The following is a 20444-nucleotide window of genomic DNA, read 5'->3' on the forward strand; positions in this document are numbered from 1 at the left end:
TTTAATCCAATTAGGGCCACTGGGGAGAGAAATCAGAGTAAATAGGCTGCTGTGTGTGTGTGTGTGTGTCTGTGTGTGTGTGTGTGTGTGTGTGTATGTGTGTGTGTGTGTGTGTGTGTGTGTGTGTGTGTGTGTGTGTGTCTGTGTGTTTTTGCCCGGGGAGGATGCCGCCCGCCAGGTTGTTTCAGTAAACCCTGTTTTGATTTAGATGGGGGGGGGAGCACAGGAGAGCTAGAGGGTTGTGTTGGGGGGTATGTTTGTATATATTCGTATGTGTATATGTGGGTGTTGGGGGGGGGGGGGGGGGGGGGGGGGGGGAGGGGCGGTGTTGAGGAAGAAGGTTTAGCCGTAACAGCGAGGATTTAGGCCGAGACCGTGGGCCAAAACCTAATTACCACATTTGCATTCCTCAGCCTGTTAGCTCACCGTCTCCTGAGACTCTAAATCAGATTTAAGAAATTACACGGAAAAAATGAGCACTGGTCATATAAAACACATAGAGACAGTAGTGAGGCTTGATCGGTGTAATAATCAAACCAGAGAGAGAGAGAGAGAGAGAGGGAGAAGGAGAAGGAGAAGGAGAAGGAGAAGGAGAAGAAGGAGAGAGAGAGAGAGAGAGAGAGAGAGAGAGAGAGAGTGGGGGGGAACCTGGCTGGCAACTGGTGTTCCTTCTTCAGATCTTTACAAGCCTCTTAGCACCAGTCAGGCAATACTAGTCCATTTTCAGAACAACAAAAGCAGCAATATGATTGTTTATGCTGGCAAACAGAAACCCAGCTGAGCTCCTACCTCTCCAGAGCAGAATGGAGTCATCACACATAGAGGGAGTGGGCTGGTGGGGGGGAGGAGTGTGTGCAGCAGAAATCACCAGCAGGGGAAGAGCCACCTATTGAGAGAATGGCTTTGAGATACCCTGTGCTTGGAAGTAGTTGGCTGATTGTGTGTGTGTCACTCAGTGTGTTTACATGATGGTATAATTCGAATCTTTGCTTAGTCGGACTATGCTATCTTTTGGGGCAAGTGCTATTATCCCAATATACATGGCAGTGAATAAATCGAATCATTGGCCGAAAGCATGTCATGTCCGATACGATAGGTGGCGCTGTTTTCATTACAACTAGTGGTGATACAGCCATTTCCGCTTGACCTCTTCACCACTACCAATAACAACAACAGTTGATTGAGCATGAATCGCATCTGTTCATCGGTCCAGAAATGCGTGTTGCCTCTTGGGTTGTTTGTTTGTTTGTTTGTTTCTGCTGGGCCGATGTGTTTATAAGTTACATTATTCAAAGGTGAAAGATAAAAGGCGAGAGAAACGCACGCACATTCACACACGCGCGCAAATAATGGGTTACAGCCTAAACGCATTTCCCTTCTGCCAGTTGCATCAAATTGCTTTAGTACTTCTTCGCTGTCGATTTCCAAATCTGTGTGAATATTCATGAGAGCAAGTCCAGTCAGTCTTTTGTCATCGTAATTCGTAGATATGTCTTAAGACGCCTCATTGTACTGAATGACCGCTCAGCAGACGCTGTGGAAACGGGCATTGTCAACAAGACCTTCAGGACGCAATGAATGTTTGGGTAGAAATTTGCCGAACTTTCCAGGGCTTGATAAAGTTCACTGCGTTTTGGCTGTAACTCATTTAGCTGTTTCCAGCTCTGTATCTGCATCGTCAACGCTGGGCATTAGTTGTCTGTACTGTGATATTTTTTTTTCTTCTCGCGTAGCAGAAGGTACGCACAGTGTGTACGGCTGCATGGGCCACTGGAACTCTGTGCAATTAATACAATACATAATAGGCTAATTGATACAATATCTCCTCGTTTGAGTGTGGTTGTTTGAGTGCAATGGGAGTGTATGATCGATGTTGTCTATAAAGGAAGGTGTTGCAACGGGAAAATATCTCGATCCACCTGTCACGTCTCTGTCTTTAGAGGGCAGCGCCAAATAACCGAACAAAACTCAACTCACGTATGCCTCACGGGCGCAATACCAAATTTCATCATATTTGATAGAATGAAGGACAAATTAGTTGTGAATAGTATCACCGAGTTTGACAGGTATTGGTCAGGTAATAGCCGAGTGACAGCTGATTTGCTTTCTGATTTGACAGTACTTATTCGTGTTTTTTTTCAGCGCCAGATGACTGAACAAAACTAAAATCACGCTTGCCTTGCGGGCACAATACCAAATTTCATCATATTTGATGATATTTTGATGACGGCCCAGTATTCCGAAAGCCCGATATTCCGAAATCTCAATATTCCGAAAAATAGTCCCCCTGGCAAAATTTAGAAATATTTTAAGTGGCACAAAACACACACAGCATTTCGTTTGCACAGCAGAGCGGAGACGCTCACTGGGCTATCACGCATATAACTTTTCCTAGGCAATATTTGTTAACTTAGCCTACTCTGGTTTTGAATATGGGGTAGGCTACCACTCATGCGAAGGAAATCACCGGCAGATTGTCGCAGGACATTACGCAGTTGGCAATCATAAAAATATTTTTGTATCATCGCGATGCAAATGCATGTGTGTATAATAATATTCTGAATTCAAGTTAATGCTTGTGAAATAAAGGCATTTATATGTTTATGATTGTGTGATTCATTGGGATGTGCATGTGGGCTATAGTGGTTCACCTTGCTGTGCTCACAATTTCGGAGCAGCGGGCTGTCGGAATAATGGGCTTTCGGAACATTGCCATGGAACCTTGGTCAGGTAATAGCCGAGTGACAGCTGATTTGACAGTACTGCTGTGTGTTTTAAGCAAATAAAATGTGGAACGTCCTTATACGTGTTTAAGGAGGGGTTGTAAAGGTGCTCATATCTTCGGACCTCGTCTGTTATGTTTGTTCATAATCAACAAGAATAAGCTTGTGAGACAGTCTGCAGGATATTCATAAAAAACTGTGTCATTAGTATGAACAGTTGAGACAACTTATCCCTCTTTCGTCTTCCGGGTCACGACCTGGCAGGGAGAGAGGGAGGAGGGCGGCGGGATCTCAAGCATGCGCAAAGACGCAAAGTCCAGTTCCTTATCCAATTCACCGTTACATGCCGCAATAGTCGAACTATCAACTAGATCGGATCGAGTTATCCAGGGGTGTTAGTCGGATCGTAGTCGGACCGCACATAGTCGGACAAAGGTGTTTACATGAAACGGATAATTCGATTTCAGTCCGACTAAGCCAGTTATTCGAATCCATGTAACCACGGTGACTGTGTGTACGTGTGTGTATGCGTGTGTGTGTGTGAGAGAGAGAGAAAGAAAGAAAGAGAGAGAGAACAAGAGAAAGCCTCTGTTTATTTTCATGAATGTGTGTGTGTACATTTGTGACACAATTGCACTTGTAATTTTGCGTAATTTCAAGCGAGAGTGTGTGTGTGTGAGCATGTGTACGTTCAATGTCTCATGATACAGGCAACACTCCAAGTGGCAATGAAGGCTAAAAAATAAAACAGCAAAGGCAAGTGGCAGTGGTGTGTGTTTGCAGTAGAAAGTCCTGTTTCGTTCTCGTGTTTCGCACCCAGTCAGCATTGAGCTTAACAGGCCAGGCCCTCATCGGAGCATTGGTATGCAGCACTCAGTCCTATTCAGTCTCCAGTCTGGTTAGAGAATCAGAACCTTGGAATTTTGGCGTCTAGTGTTCTGCTTTAGTCTGTGTAGTTTGTTCATTAGTCGCTGCATTTTCTGCTCTGCTTAAAACAAATAGCACCATCATGAATAAGGGGTGATTTCAGACCCTAAATGCTTTGTGCATGAGGTACTTATTAAAAGTCATTGTGCAGTTCATTGGTTTCCAAGAGATCCAGCAGTGTTATGCAGAGCAAATTCTTTTCTTTCTGACAACTCGAAAGCATGGCCTACCTTGTGGAGCTGGTCTTCAAGTCCCATTATAAAGACTTAATCTCTCTTCTCCTCTATTCTCCTGTCTTCTTGTCTCTCTTCTCTTCTCTTCTCTTCTCTTCTCTTCTCCTCTCTTCTCTTCTCTTCTCTTCTCTTCTCTTCTCTTCTCTTCTCTTCTCCTCTCTTCTCTTCTCTTCTCTTCTCTTCTCTTCTCCTCCTCTTCTCTTCAGACCAAAGAGCAACAGATGCAAGCCCTGAACAAGACCAACAAAGTAAACCTATACTGTGCCTTCCTGGACTACAGGTGAGTTTCCTCTCCTTCTCATTCACAGGCAAATGCTGACTCATCTGTCAAGTTGCCATTCATGCGATATATGGATGTCTGGCCCTTGTAATGCCTTCCAATCAGTCATGTTTACAGTAGGAATGCGTGACATTCTCCACATCACCAACCCTTCCATGTGTGATTTCTGCTTTTTTTTACCTAAATATGATTATAATGCACAGTGAGAAGGTGGTTGGGAGTGTAGAATTTAACCCCATGTGGCTATACATATTCCTACCATCAGAACTAGCCCACAAGTTATATGACCACACCATTTTAAGAGTGATCTGTTTTGTGGAGGATTTTTGCCCCTTTTCAAGAAGACGTACCTGCACATACCCTTTTATTCACGCATTTAGTACAGTTGTCATTTATGACTTCCTCTGAGGGTCCTGTGGAGAATTGCACCACAGCCTTTTCTTATTAAGATGGATTGTGAGCAGAGAAAGGCAATAACCTGAGCCACCAGGAAAAAAAAAATCATGTTACTGCAGCCAAATGTGTGGCGTTTTTTTGAGCTGTAAATCAGGCCAGAGTGTGGCTGAATGCTGTGGATTTCATTTGGAGAGGGAACGTTCCCAAGAACCCCCCCCCCCCATACTCTATTCCCCATCTCATGGGTCTGTGCTGGAATGTCAGGCACGTGATGGTCTTTCTGAAGCTGTGTTCAAGTCAAACTAATCCTGGCATTTTCACAACGTGCAATTGTGTTTGAGTATGTGCTTCATCACTGCATTTCTGTGTGTGTTACATTATACTTATGTATTTGTTTATTTGAATGTGAGCATTATATGTATGTTTCTATTGTAGGATGTCCTTGTAGATGTATGTTCCTTGTGTATACATTTGTGATTATATATGTGTCTATAAATGTGTGTGTGTGTGTGTGTGTGTGTGTGTGTGTGTGTGTGTTTGTGTGTGTGTGTGTGTGTTAAAGCTCTAAAGAAGGTGTGTGGTCTAACGAGGGCTGTGTTCGCACTGGAGGAAACCTGTCCTACTCTGTGTGTCTGTGTAACCACCTGACCAACTTCGCCATCCTCATGCAGGTCGTCCCCATGGAGGTAAGGAGCTCCACTCCCTCTCAACACACACACACACACAAATACACACACACACATAATCACACACACACATAGTTGCGCCAGAGACAAACATGACAAACACAGCAGCACCCTGCAGCTAATCCATGATGATTTGCATTCTTGACTGAGACTTGACTCCAATGAATAGTACATGATTTGTGTGTGTGTGTATATGTGCATGTGTACGCCTCTCTGTGTGTGTGTGTGTGTGTATATGTGTGTGCCTAATGGACAGTCCTTCTAAATACACTTGGCTCACTTTTTGGGGGTACTTTTTTCCATCACTACTATCCATTCTCAGTGGAGTCTCAACTCAACCCACTCTCTTCATGGAGATGTGAAAGGAGCAGATGAAGCAGGATCCGGAAATGAGAGAGGAGAAGGTGCTTCGTTGAAAAGCGGATCAAAGAGGGCTGAGTAGTATCTCTGTGTGGTGGAAAGAGCATTCTTAGTAAATGCAGAAGAATTTGTCTCAGTACTTTCAGCTAGATTTTGCGGGTGAAATGTTAAATTGGCGTGCAAGAAACGGCAACTAAAACTGCTTCTACCACAAAACAATGGTGATTAATGACTTAAAGACAGAAGACTCATCTCTGGGAGGCGCTGAAAGAAAGGACATCTTGGTTGGGTCATTTGTTGCTTGGAGGTTTGGTGGTGAAGCTCAAACAATGGGACTTAACAATGAGAATTCTTGGAATGGTAAATAACGGGGTTGGTCAGAGAACAGCCATCAGCCATGTGGCACATTACAGACCCCAGAGAGATAAAGCTGACCCAATATAAAGCACACTCACCACCGCAGATTCTCCCGGTTATATAGGCCTCTCCGGCTGTTCCATGTCCCTTCGTGTCCACTTCCTGGAGCTCCTCCAGCGATTAGCTTGAGGTTTGGCCCGAAGTCGGAGCCCTCTCTGCCACCCCGCGGTCACTTGATCACCACAGTGGGCGGATGGAGGGCTGACGCTGGGCGTGTGAACACTAAAGCAGAGGCTCTTGGCTTTTCCGCTGGTGGTTTGTGGGGATCCCTGGCTAAGTGTGGTTAGTCAGTAGGGTCTGGCCCTGGGAGAGAAGGGGGTCCCTGTTTTTCTTTGTTTATACACTGGGCTGTGCGTCCTGCCAAAGAGGTCGTTCTGTCCCTCTTTCGAGGCTAATCCCCTGTGGAGCTTTAAAGTGAGGTAGGAGAGATAGGGGCTCTGAAAGACTCATAATAACTTGCAATTATGGTTTTCTTGGAGCCATGTTTTTTTTAACTGTTCTGTTCTGTTTTTAAGTACACATAATAACACATAATTAAATGAACTGTCAGTATTAAGGGAATCATATAAGCACTTGATAATAGGCTCAGAATGAAAGAAAGGCAAACGTGAGAAAACCTTGCTCTGTAGATGAGAGATGCCATCCCAGACTTAACCTACATTAACACAAGATGAGATGTCTCCTCCTCCAGACTCAACCTACATTAACACAAGATGAGATGTCTCCTCCTCCAGACTCAGCCTACATTAACACAAGATGAGATGTCACCTCCTCGGACTCAACCTACATTAACACAAGATGAGATGTCTCATCCTACAGACCCATATCATGGTTCAGGCTGCAGGTTTTTCTGTTACAGCAAACCATTTTGTGACTAAACAAATCAGTCAAAGGGCTTTAAGTGCTTAGTTCTCCATAAACTTTGAAAGGAGCCCCGACCCTGAGCACCAGGGGAGTGTCCCTCTCTACCCAGCCAGACATGCACCCAGTTGGTCCGGATTCTACTTTAAAGCCCAGATGTGAAGATCAGATCACAGGGGGGAGTGGACCTCTTTTACACTTGGGCAATAAAACATCAGAGCATCAAGTCACCATTCACCTACCTCAAAACGGCATAACTCCCTCCTCCCCACCAACCCGCTGTTGCTATCTAAACTGAGATTTGACTGAGACAACAGCCATTGTTTCCAACACAAACCAGAGCGGGAACTTTGTCTCAGAGGGGAGGCGTTGGAAGCGAGGACTGGATAAACAGCTCAGTAAATCTTCGCCTCGATCCAGTGAGAGCTCCAGCACTGAAGTGCTTTATTGTTCCCAGGTTGCATCGGGATATTTTAAACTTGGCTAATTGGAATGTCAGTGTTGTTGTTGAACTGTGCACAGAGAAGAGGCTTGTTGTCCGACGCACCGGGAAAAGAGATGAGGCATTCTGTGGATAAAAAAGAATAAAAAAGTAATTTTCGTGCTGTCAGGAACTCCTGAATGAGCGGTGATTGTGGAGGTGAATATATTGTGAGAAATGCAGCAGTGGTCAGATATTTGTGGTTTGGTCCTTCCAAATGTTGGCCCAGACATCCACAGTATCTTCAAACTTCTGGATTCTTGAACCTTGACGAGGCAAAAGCACAGTTCCCACCCAAGACTTGACAACTGTTTCTAACCAGATACATTCTCAATAGAACATTCTCACGGCCCAGCTCTTCTGCACTGTGAAAAAAAAACATAGAGCAGTTCATTCAAACTACCTCACTCTCAAATAGCAGTTCATTCAAACTACCTCACTCTCAAATATATATCTTCTAGTGGAACATAAAGAATGCTAACAGTAAGGCCAGATTGGACTGCTATGTTTCCCTAGTATGTGAAACATGTCGCAGTCCCACTGTGCCAGCCAGTCAGCCAGTCAGTCAGTCAGTCATGTCACGTCATGGCATGGCATGGCTGCCCTGGGCTTTGATGCTATTCTGTCTTGTCTCGCAGCTCTAATTAGTGGCCAGCTCCATCCCTGTAAAAGCTGCGGGGAACATCCCACTCCAGCGTTCGCCAGAAAAAGAAAAGCCGGATATTCTCGGTCGACTCTCTAATCACAAGGCACGCATACGAGTTAATGTGGAATCATACACAGAACCCCCCCAGAAATAGCTGCATTTTGAAAAACAACTACCTCCTGTGTGCAGCATACAAGCTAGAAAAAGGAGCAGAAAAAAATTGAAGAAAAAAATGTACCAAGTACTAATTTCCTTCAAGCGGCTATATCTGCCCTTACAATGTTGGGACAAAAAACATGTATTGGTTTGGGGTTTCTGGTCTGCCTGAGCTTTCGTGTGCTTATTCTTGACCGCATGCACAGTCCATCAATTGTTCTAGCCTAATAAATAATAATGTCATGGTCAGTGTTTCTGGGTTTGCCTACAAGACTGATACACAATTGTCATGACAGACATATCGGTGTGTCTTGCTTGAGCATCATGCATCCATTAATCTTCGGGTGTCACCTCTAATCAGCCAACTGTTACTTCCTCTTCCACCACAGCTGTCCAAAGCCCACCAGGTGGCGCTGTCCACCATCAGTTACATTGGCTGCTCCATCTCCATCTTCTGTCTGGCCATCACGCTGGTGACCTTCGCCATACTTTCGTGAGTATTCACCTCTGCTGATGCATGCCACATGTTTCCCATACGGAATGTTTCCCTAAAGAAACCCCAGTAAGGCTCTGGGATGGGATGGGGTCTGGCACAGAGTCAAGACTTCGCTTTTTCTCACAGAACCCAGTTTAGTCCAAGACGTAAATAAACTACATCCTGATCTTATCCAGGAAATAAATCTGGTTTTGCATGGCTGCAGAGCTTTCAATCGTTAACCATTAATTCTCGAAAGCAATGGATTTCTGATCTGTCCATGTCTCATTTGTGATCATACGTGGAACCAGTGTAAGTGGTCACAAACGTGCAGACTATGTCAATCTCAGAGATCCCAATCTGATTCAAGCTCAAGTTCAACCCCCCAAATAAGCATTTGAAGCAAAAACCAGTGTGCCGTTCATGCAGCTTAACAGCTAAAAGCTAACAGTGCCGAACATGTTGAAATGTTTCATTCAGTCACATTTGTATGGCATGGCCATGGTTCTGTAACTTACCTTACAGTTATCCTCTAAACATAATTTATATTCAAATGCCAAATGAATGCTAAGTGTTTCTACTCTGCGTGCTGATTCCTCCTCCTGCAGGTCGGTGAGCACCATCCGTAACCAGCGCTACCACATCCATGCCAACCTGTCCTTCGCCATCCTGGTGGCACAGATCCTTCTCCTCATCAGCTTCCGCTTCGAGCCAGGGACGGTAAGAACCCTCACTGTCTCCTTTCTGTCCCTTTTTCTCTCCCAAAAAACCCACTGGTAACCCCATTCACCCTTTGCCTCACTGCCTTTGTGACTGCTAATGTGACAACACAATGAATCTACTTATGTTTGTTTCCTGCTGAGGGCAGTTTATCGCTCATACACCCACAGGACAGGGAGTAGGTTTCTGCTGCCAGTTCTTAATTAGCTGTGTATGCCAAAGTTGACTGCACCATAGGCATGTCGCTCCGGAGGTCCGTCAGGAATACGAGGGCGTCTAAGATAGCAGAGGGTCATGACAATAGGAGTAAGGAAAACTGCTGTATGCGTGATGTCAGAAGAAATTGGTTAGCTGTTTCTCCTGTGTGTATCTGTTGCGGAATGCAGTTTGTGTGTGCGTGTGCCCACATATGCACAAATGTGCACAAATGTGCACAAATGTGCATATGTGATTGTGTGTGCACGTATTTGCGCATTTGTGCGTGCGGGTGTGTGCGTACTTGAGTTGTGAGTTTGTGATCACGTGTGGACGTGTGGTGATGCATGTGTGTGCCTGGTTTGATAGCCCTGCTAGACATATGCCTCAAACGTGCTCATCAACTCCAGGGTCCTGATAAATGAAGCCGATTAAAGAGCCACAGACTGTAATGAGAGCCAGTGTGAGTCTATGATTCATGAGGAAACACTCTTCAAACTCCACGAACTCGGTCCCACCCTCATTGACCCGTCTATGCTTAACTGAAATCTAATAAAGCCGTCACAAATTCAATACAGCTACAGTCTGGCCCCCTTGCTGTTGTCAGTAACGTCTGATATTAAAATTGGAATGTCTTCCTCTTGCTCAGTGGACCACACACACAGACATAGGTACAGACAAATACACACACAGACACACACACACACACACACACACACACACACACACACACACACACACACACACACACACACACACATCCATAGACTGATTCATATTGTACACGTACACGTACATACTGTACAAACACTTATGAATACACAACACACAGCTAAATAAAAAAATGAAAAAACACCACACATGTAGACTCTCACACCAGTCATATCAAATCCTTGCAAATACATCCACAAACACACGGCCATTTTGAGACCAACCCTTCATCCCTAGATGGACCTTATTGTTGCACAGATACTGTTAGCCTCTGACTCCTTCACTGCTGCTGCTGCTGCTGCTGCTGACCCTTATCTCTCTGGGACTCCTGCAGCTGCCGTGTAAGGTGATGGCGGTGCTCCTGCACTTCTTCTTCCTGAGCGCCTTCGCCTGGATGCTGGTGGAGGGCCTGCATCTCTACAGCATGGTGGTCAAGGTGTTCGGCTCCGAGGGCAGCAAGCACTTCTACTACTACGGCATCGGCTGGGGTGAGTCTGCCCCCGGGGGTCACGGGAGGTTGTCAGAAAAGGAAGGAAAGGGAACGAGGAGAACTGTCTGAGAAGACATTTTTTTTCGAAAACCATCAAGAAAGGATGGATGAGGGAGGAATAGATGATGAATGGATCACGGTTCATCTCTGGGTGGCCTGGGCTGGTTTTAATTATTGCTTGATGATTGCTTCTCACTGGAAGGATTAATTTCAAAACAGTTGTGTGTTGTCTATCAATGACAGGAAATATTGCCCTTTAAAATGTTGCCCTTTAAATTATACTTATATATGTGTACTGTTTAGTAGTACAGTATGCGTATCATACAAAATACCTGAGTACGTTTCCTTTAAATTATTTTATATACATATACTATAGTAAGTTAATAAACATAACTCAACATAAAAAAACATAAATATAATATAAAGCCTGAAATACTGAAGTTTCTTTTCAAAAGCCATATGCTCATTGTTCATTCTATCCTCTCTCTGTGATGTGCATTATATATTTATATATGTGAGAGTAATGGTTAACAGAGCAGCGCTGCATCTGTGTTTAAGCCTCCCCTGACTGGATGTAGTCCTCCCCTGGCGTAGGCTACTCCGGGATCTCTTCCTCCTCTGCTGTGTACAGAGAGGTATAGATATATCTTACTGTCAGAGACGTGAGTGCATTAAGAGGCTATGCATCATAAGGAAGCCGTGAGCGTGCTGCTGGCCTCACAGCTGCCTCATTTATTAATCGAGTCACACACACACACGTGCGCACACACACACGCGCACACACACAGATGTTCAAATGTTCAACATGTGATTCGCATCTAGCTCCGTTTCTCAGTCAAGGAATATGACACTGACACACAATTATGGACAAATTAGGCATCCAAACTAGCACCCGTTTCCACAAATGATCCTCCTTGCAGGGTAATCCTCCTCATCATCATAACTTTCATCAAACTAAACCCCCTTCCGTTGTTAATGGCCCAGGTAAAAAGTGGGGCAACCCTGCGGAGGAAAACATGCTTTAGTTTAGGGTCTAGATCTGCGTGCTTGCCCTGCTTCTGTTTCTTTGGAGATGTGGATTGGACATGGATAGCGTTGTTCTCCGATTGTTGTGGATCACCTTTATTTGTTTATTGTTCTGCTCTCTGTGGGACAACACGTGGGGGGTTTGAGTGTGTGCGCGTGTGGGTGTGTGTGTGTGTGGGTGTGTGTGTGTGTGTGTGTGTGTGTATGCATGTCTGTCTATTGTTCTGTTTCTTTTTAGAGATCCCCATGAACGTCAGTTGATCTGCTTTCTGCAGACCACTATTTAATGGGGTCTGACTGTGTGGTGGTTTCAGAGTAATGACTTATCGCAGACTTCTCCATTTTGGCCGAGACAGTGATGCCATTGTTCTATTCCCCCCTCCTGAACATGTTGACTCTGTTGCGTCAAAACTGAGTCAGCGTTAAGTCACAACACACCGAACCTATCAACGTGTTTTCAGATAATGAATGGAGTTTGAATTACACACAGCACTTAGGGCCATAGGCATGTTGGGCTCTTTCCAGAGAACCACCCATTTCCCTTTTGACGCAGACCTATAGTATACATTCACATCACTCAGACATGGTGACACCATTAGTATTACTTTTCACCTCCTGTGGGGTGTAGTATAACAGGAAATGGAGTGGATAAGTGATGCAGACACACCAAAAAGAAAGACACAAAAACATACACACACACACACATACACACACACACATACACACACAACCACACACACACACACACAACCACACATACACACAACCACACATACACACACACAACCACACACACACACACACACACACACACACACACACACACATACTCACACACACACACACACACACACACACACACTGCTTACTGAGAGAGAACCATGTTAAGTCATCAAAATGGAAGGCCCTTGTTTTTGAAGATTTCATCCATCTCTGCAGCACACTCACCAGAATGAAACAGACCTCCTTCCAGATGGTCTTATTATAGTTAATAGGACACGATTGTAAAAATAAAAGAGGTAGAAAGAAAGAAGGGGAAAAAAAGCTTGGCTCAGTTGACCATTTACAGTGTGTTATTTTAGGCTGTGGAATGGTTTTGATGTTGCGCTTTCTTGATTCAGTCATTGAGTCGTAATGGTACTGCTCTGGCTCTGGCTCTGGCTCTGGCTCTGTGGCCTGGTATCTGCATGTCCCTGTTGACTTATCGACCTTTAAATGATTACGGTACAGAACACCCACGACTCACGCAAAACAAAGTATGCAAGCCACTCAACTCACCCAACTGTTTTGTTTTGGGGAAACTTTTGCAGTGTTTGTAATACAAGGCCAATTACCGTTTTTTGAAGGGCTTTGATGGGTTATATAATGCAAACAAATGTGTGTTTGTTTGTTTTCAGGATCCCCTCTGGTGATCTGTGTTGTGTCTGTGACCTCAGCTCTAAACAGTTATGGTGAAGTTGGCAAGTAAGTCCCCATGAGAGAACTTAAAACATTGGCAAAGCTCACAAAGAGCTGTGCACCTACCCTACCCAACCCTACTCTACCCTACTCTACCCTACCCTAATCTACCCTAACCTACCCTACCCTACCCTACCCTACCCTACCCTACCCTACCATACCCTACCCTTTGTACCACCACTCTACTGACCAAACAACACAATCTAAGTTGGTATTTCCGATGTCCTTTTATATTCTGGATTGTCATAAAATGAAGAACTCTCTCTCTCTCTTCCTCTCTCCTCCCTCACAGCTGTTGGTTGTCTCTTAAGAATGGGGCCATTTGGGCTTTTGTGGCCCCTGCCCTGTTTGTCATAATGGTATGTATTTATTTTTCTTAAGGGACAGTTATGAAGTTGTGATGAACAATTCCAGTTTAGTTAACCTCAATCGACACTGACCTATGTTAAATGTTAAACTCTTCTTTAAGACTTCATGTAGTAATATCCAACTATTAAGGTACATGAATTAAACTGACATATGGTTACAGTCAGAAAACTTGAAAAGCATGACAATATAAGAGGACCTGTGAGGATAAATCATCTCATGTCTCTCTCTTATCTCATGGCTCACAGCTTATTGTAATGAGTTGTGTTTACTCTTTAGGTGAACATTGGCATTCTCATTGCTGTGACCAGGATCATTTCAAGAATAAGTGCTGAAAATTACAAAGTGCATGGGGACTCCAATGCTCTCAAGTGAGTGCCCCTCATGTTCATTTTTAGTCGCAAATGCTGCGTAACCACGCAGCTCTACTCAGAGTTCCCTATTTTTGTTAGTGAGTTTATGGAATTATGGTATGGGTTATGGTATCAAAGCTATCACACTGCAATATCTTTCCACGGATTCCACGGATACCTTTCGACCAATTGAGATGTGTTAGTGTCCCCGATATATACTGCAAACTGCTCTGCGTTGAACATTTACAGCACTGTCAGAACCAGCTTATGATATTCGTACTTAGTAATGGCTGTGGCTTACCTCCTCAGGCTGACGGCCAAGGCTGTCGCTGTTCTTTTACCCATTCTGGGCATCTCCTGGATCTTTGGGGTTTTGGCCATCAATGATCAGTCCCTACTTTTCCAGTACATGTTTTCAGTTTTCAATTCTTTACAGGTGAGACTGACTGTACAACAGTTCTTCTTCCACCGTTATATTTTTTATAAATATTCCTATTTTACTGCTGATGCACTGATGATAACATGTACAATATGTCACAGAGGCGTAATGTTTGGATAACAAGACTTGAAATAACACAAACTGTCTTTAGTAGCAGAGGTCTGGACAGTACCTGCACATTCAGTACATGTTGTGATATTCAAATTTCTTTTATTTCGCATAGGGCTTCTTCATATTCCTTTTCCACTGTCTGCTCAACTCTGAGGTAAAGGGAACCTTGCATTGTAGCTCACCATTTGATGTTGTCAAGAAATACTTGTCAGTGATTTGAACTTGATGGGAGATAGCAGTAAAATACAAAACTATTCATAGAGAATGATCATCATTGCCTTGTTTGCCTTAATATTATGATGCTTATCTTTAATGATTTCTGATATATGTTGACATGTGATGATGTTAGTCTCAAAATTAGTCTCAAACATTATTTAGTTTAGTTTAGAACAACCATTCAAATTAGTTCAGTGGTCAACACTGCCCTCTTGTGGTTAGTTTTAGCTAACAGAATTCCCCCAGACGGGTCAGACAATTGACAGGGAGCGTTTGTAACACAGTACTTCCACAAGAATTACATAACAATGTTGCATGTCATGGAAGATGCCATATCTTGTCATATCTATCAGTGGTCAGATTTATAACCATGTCAAGTCACCATTATCTGTGTCATGATAGTTCTTAGTATTACGTGCTATGATAAGTTTTCATGCTGAAGAAGTGTCGATACAATGGTAATATGGCACGGACATATCATTGAACACAGGATGTTACGATGGTTAAAAACAGCATATGGTATCTATCTGTTTACATCAATGGTATATTTCCATAACGTGCTTATGGCAGTCGTATAATAGAGGCTCAAATAAAGTGTTACTGGATTGTTCTGTGTGATGTATCCAGCTGCTATTGTGAGGTCACTGTGTTCATTTGCTACAGGTGAGAGCAGCCTTCAAGCACAAGACCAAGGTGTGGTCCCTCACCAGCAGCTCCATACGCAACATCAATGTCAAGCCCTTCAACTCCGACGTGGTGAGTCCCAAGAGAAACACTGTCACTCGCAGGAAACACATCCCCGCTCTGAAAGTCTCTCTGTGATAGAATCCTCCTATTACTATCTACCAGAATCCTGTTAATACCATCTTGTGTCTGCATAGAAGAAAATGGGTGTAACGGCTCTTACAAATCCTAGTCTGTGGCTGGAGTGTGTTTTTTTCATTCTCTTGTCTAATTTTAGATGAATGGACCCAAGGGGGGTGCGAGCCCGACAAAGATGAACACGTGGGAAAAAAGCGACAACTCAGCCAATCGCATGGACCTGTCTGCCGTATAGGATCCAATCCCTGCCCTGCATCTGTCCCGATAGGGCGGGCTGGAGGGGAGAGGATGAGAGGACCACAACACTACACAAGCATCTTCTTTGCCTCTTGGAGAAACACTGGCTTTTTTGAAAGCTTCTTTTGGCTTTAAAAAAAAAAAAAAAAACAAGCATCATATTTTAAAACCAAACTTTACATCACCCTTCTAGAGAGCATTCTCCTATCTATAGATGTTTCGAGAAGACTGTCTGGAAAATACAAGGCATGGAGTCTACACTACTCCAAACGTTGAAGTACTTTTAAGACACTATAATGGCTGATCCATCATTTGCCCAGCAGCCCTATTTTTCCCTTGAATAATCCTCCCACACTTTGTGAAGCACTCCTTCTCTCTCTTCCCTCCTGCTGAGTTATCTACGACCCCCCTGCTGGCCTGAGTAAGACCCTCGATGGGTGGGGGAGACAAAGACAATGGCTGGATTCAACCAGTAACACTCTGTCAGTTGCTGAAACTCCTACTCATATTTTGCTGTTTTTCCATTTAAACTTTCTTACACTCCAAAACATCAGACCAGAGGGACTGAAAACAATTTTGTGACAGCCACACCCATGAGGTGTCCACAAGAGAACACGTATTACTAACGTCATTGCATTTCAACACCAATGCCATATTATTGGTCACGAGCCACTACTACAACATTGGATAAATTGCTGGACGTGACACTGAAAATGTTATGGAGTTTTCATTGTTGTAACTTCAGAGAAAAAATCAAACCCCAGAACATTGGGAGTGTTGTTCTGTCGATAGTAGTTTTCACTTTTTAGTAATGACTCCTTTTTCTTGTGCTACTTTGTGAAACTGGTGCCTTACCCGACCTTAGTGGTTCTGCTTTATCATTCTTACACATAGTGAATGAGACTGGTTAAAGGGTTTTAGTTTAGTGGTTCAAACACAGACACACATGAAAAACTCAACCTGTGGGCCCCTGTGGAAGGTTCTCAGCTGTCATGGCTTTTAGCCTGTTTTGCTAGCATTCCCCAGTTCCTTCCCTTGAGGATATAGATTTGATCGAATTAAAGAACTGTTAGCTTGATGCTGCCAGGCCTCATTTTTCACATAGTTCATTGTGGCCTGGACACACTCGATAGAAATTTAGTTTAGTTCAACCTGATGACAGTAAATAAAGATAAATCACGGTTTGATTGAAGGTGATTGGATCAGCATCGTTAGCTCAGGTTGTGTGCAACATTAGTCAAGTCAAATGTACCCAACTCAGTGTAACAGAGGCTGATGGCATGACAACCCAGATTGAGAGTTTAGTTTAGGGTCGGGACTTTCAAGGATGATAATGAGTCAGAAATCTGTAAATCCCAGTCTCTCAAGTAGCATGCTAACAATGGGGCTATTAGCCATATCTGTTTACCTCCTTGCTAGCGGAACCAAGTACCATGCCCAAGGTCATGGGTTTGTCACACATACACACACATGCACAGACACAATCACTGAATTTTACATACCATCAACTGTTATTTCGAACAATGGATAAGTGGTCCTTAACAAAAACAAACTAAATGTTTAGCCTAGTGTGTGTCATGAGTGAATTCTGCAACAAATGTGCCAACAATCATAAACTGTCCAGAAAAGTCACAGTAGTTATTTGTTGTATGTGGTATTTTGCTAGTCCTGTAAATGACCAAGGCACAGCTAAAAGTCACCAGTCAAGGACAGTTTTTTGTTAAGGAGTTAAGCTTCATGTTTTCTCCTTTGAACTCACTGAACCTTTTTGTGGTTTATTAAACATGACAGATTTCCGGTGTAATCTGATTGTCTTGGGAACGACTGCATAGATGTTTATTTAGCCTAAAGACAGAATAATGAAACTTGAAACTTAGCCACTCCCAAGTTTGTCGACAGCGGTCGAGCGGTAAAGTGCTGATCTAATGGGACCATTTCTTCCACAAATTAATTTCAGTTAACCCCACAGATGGAAGAGTAAAATCAGCAAGGTCAATGGGATTGTTCCCACACTTTGGTTTCATCTCCATCATAACATAACACCATAAAATCATAAAATTCTTAATTTAAAGAAACAACTGGATTGTTAATCATTTTAATACAAGTCACACAAAATCCTCGTTTCAGATTGGCTGGTAGGTGTCTAATATTTTGCTATAACAGGACATGCAAAAACTACAATTGATTCAATCATTTATTAGTCTCAGCACTCAATGTCTGGAGAAATGCTCATCATAAAGTTTCATTTTACGATTACATGCATCCATCCACAGTACAGCACAGATTTGCAGTTTCATCAGTATGTACACACCTGGGTAACAAACCCATGACCTTGGTGTTGTTAGCACATTGGTCTACCAGTAAATAACAATAACAGCTCATTTTTGTTATAGTAGTCTGTCATAAGGTATGGCACTACTCAAGTTCCAAAAGAAGGTGGTACTAAAAATAAGTACATTTTGTGACTAAGTAGGTATTAAGTAAGGAATTTGGTTCTCTATCAAATGTTGTGCCAACTAATCTTCTTTCACAACTCCTCATGTGTGCATGTTTTTCAAGTGTTTATAAGAAAAACATAATTTAGGAAATAACTGACCATTCTTGATGGACTGCAGAACTGATGCAGTTGAAAGAAGTTTTATAATTTTGTAAGTAATCTTCTGAGAGGTGTCATATACATTACATGTAAGTACCTCTTCTGTCTATGAACTGCAGTGTTTCACACTTTCCTCTCATGAATGAACAACCAATGTGAGTCACATTCAGTCTGTGAATTGTTTTGTTGATAATGCTGTTTGTCCTGAGTTGTAGTTATTGTTGTCTCAATGATTTCGTTTTATATGTTTGAGTCTTCCAAAGATAGGGACTTTAATTCAAGTCCTACACACATAGGACATAGGCCCTATTACACATTACGTTTCAACTTTGTTGTGATCAAAAGCTGTTTCAGACCAATGCTAGTTGCAGTAGTGAGTGTACAATCACTATTTATCACTATTTGTAGGACTTTACTGGACAGGCTTTTTCAGGAGTTCAGGAGCTCTCTTCTTTTTAGTAAGTCAGAAAATGAAGAGCTACCTTGATGTTTATCACAAGCTTGTACATTTGTTTTTAGCACTGTTTGTGACCTATATTATCTGTATTGCCATATTTTAAATAAACGAAACATAAGTGCTTTTTTTAGTCATTATTAAGATGAAAATAAAGACTCTCGTTGGACAATAAGGGGATAGATGGGGTATTTGCCATGCCTCTCTTTAGTTTTAATCTGATGATCTGAAACCAAATCAAACACAAAAGTCGTTTATCCCTGTATCACAGCGACAGTCATGTATGCCTTGAACAGTGTTTGCTCTGTACTGCCCTGTAATATGGGGATCTTTTGCTATTGGACTTCTTTGGAATATGAGTGGTAAAATGTATATGTTTTTTATTTGTATTTTTATGAAGAGGGCTTCATCAACAATTCTCTCTGAAATATTGACATGACTGAGAGATCTGGAACCCAGATTCTTGGCAGTTTATGCCATACAGAATGGACACGCTATTGGCAGATTCCACCTGCCTCTCGGCTCATTCAACAGACCTCTCTGAAACCCAACGTGTTGAATCATTTTAGAGTGGGTCCATTGAGACTACAGCCAATGTAATTCTTCCTCCTAAATGACGTTTTTCTGGTGACAAAGAGTCTGTTCAGTTTGTTTGAAATATTGTGTGCCCAAGCTGGGAGTGAGCAATGCTGTTTTCCCCAAGGACTTGGAGATGATGTCAGGACAATGTAGCTATACAACTCGCTTTTTGTTTTGACATAGCAGTCCAGTCCAGCCCAGTGATTTGAGTCTGAGCCCCTTTTTCAAGTGATATTTGAGCAGTTCGAGCAACTGTCAAATTATGAATGACACCTGAACTGCTCTCAGTTTCTGTTTAAGAGAGGATTTCCCCTCACCCACAGCAGTCAGTGTCAGTTACCTGTCTGGTTGCCTGATCTGTTAAGTTCTGTTCTATATCCATCTTGTGGTGTACCAGGTTAATAATGTTGCACCCTTTCTCAGTCTTGACGTGCGTCCATGTTTCAGTTTCACCTCCCTTATTCATAAGGGCATCAACTCCTCCATGTCCTAATGGCCGGCATGTCTACAGAGGGTAAGGACTGAGGGCTCTGGTGCAGGTGGTGGAGAAAAGCTCTGGGCTCTTGATATCGCACATCCTGAAATGTCCCCCAAGTGAAAATAAGTCATTTTCAAATTTGCTCAGGACAGTATTAATCTTTTCCCCATTTCATTGTCACCGGCTCCTTTTGGTGTCATTTTACAGATCAGTCCCACAAGTTATATTTGTTACATGGTCAAGAGAATATGAGCCTATTGTGGCACAATGAAGATTTTAACTAGATCCTCACTTCAAATAACTTTGATAAGTACCGGGTTGGGAAAACGTTTGAAGGAAGGACTCTGTTGCAAGCTATGAAAATAGAGCTTCATGGAGGAAATTGTACAAATATGTAGACTATTCATACCTCAATTGAAATGGCAACAAAAACATAGAAAAACTGAATTCCTATTGATTCCTTTTTAATTTCCTTTTCAAATGGTTGACAACTTGACAACAAGGACAACAAAAAGGATACGCCCGTGGCTTGTATTTACCAAATGACAATCA

At 42.9% G+C, this 20444-nt stretch overlaps 1 protein-coding gene across 4 annotated transcripts in view; it reads left to right on the forward strand.

The window, feature by feature from the left end:
• Positions 1-18961, forward strand: part of adgrd1 (adhesion G protein-coupled receptor D1) — a 62202-nt gene extending 43241 nt beyond the window's left edge. For all 4 annotated transcript variants that reach the window (XM_012828481.3, XM_031570696.2, XM_031570694.2 and 1 more), the window contains 12 exons: positions 4090-4163; positions 5122-5245; positions 8556-8659; positions 9250-9361; positions 10602-10755; positions 13181-13247; positions 13534-13600; positions 13887-13978; positions 14270-14396; positions 14623-14664; positions 15390-15482; positions 15688-18961. In XM_012828481.3, coding sequence (XP_012683935.2) covers positions 4090-4163; positions 5122-5245; positions 8556-8659; positions 9250-9361; positions 10602-10755; positions 13181-13247; positions 13534-13600; positions 13887-13978; positions 14270-14396; positions 14623-14664; positions 15390-15482; positions 15688-15783 — 1152 coding nt within the window. In that variant the 3' untranslated portion in view covers positions 15784-18961. The remainder of the gene's footprint in view (positions 1-4089; positions 4164-5121; positions 5246-8555; positions 8660-9249; positions 9362-10601; positions 10756-13180; positions 13248-13533; positions 13601-13886; positions 13979-14269; positions 14397-14622; positions 14665-15389; positions 15483-15687) is intronic.
• Positions 18962-20444: the final 1483 nt, after the last annotated feature.

This window comes from Clupea harengus, chromosome 7, assembly GCF_900700415.2.
Source record: "Clupea harengus chromosome 7, Ch_v2.0.2, whole genome shotgun sequence".
NCBI classification, from domain to species: Eukaryota; Metazoa; Chordata; class Actinopteri; order Clupeiformes; family Clupeidae; genus Clupea; species Clupea harengus.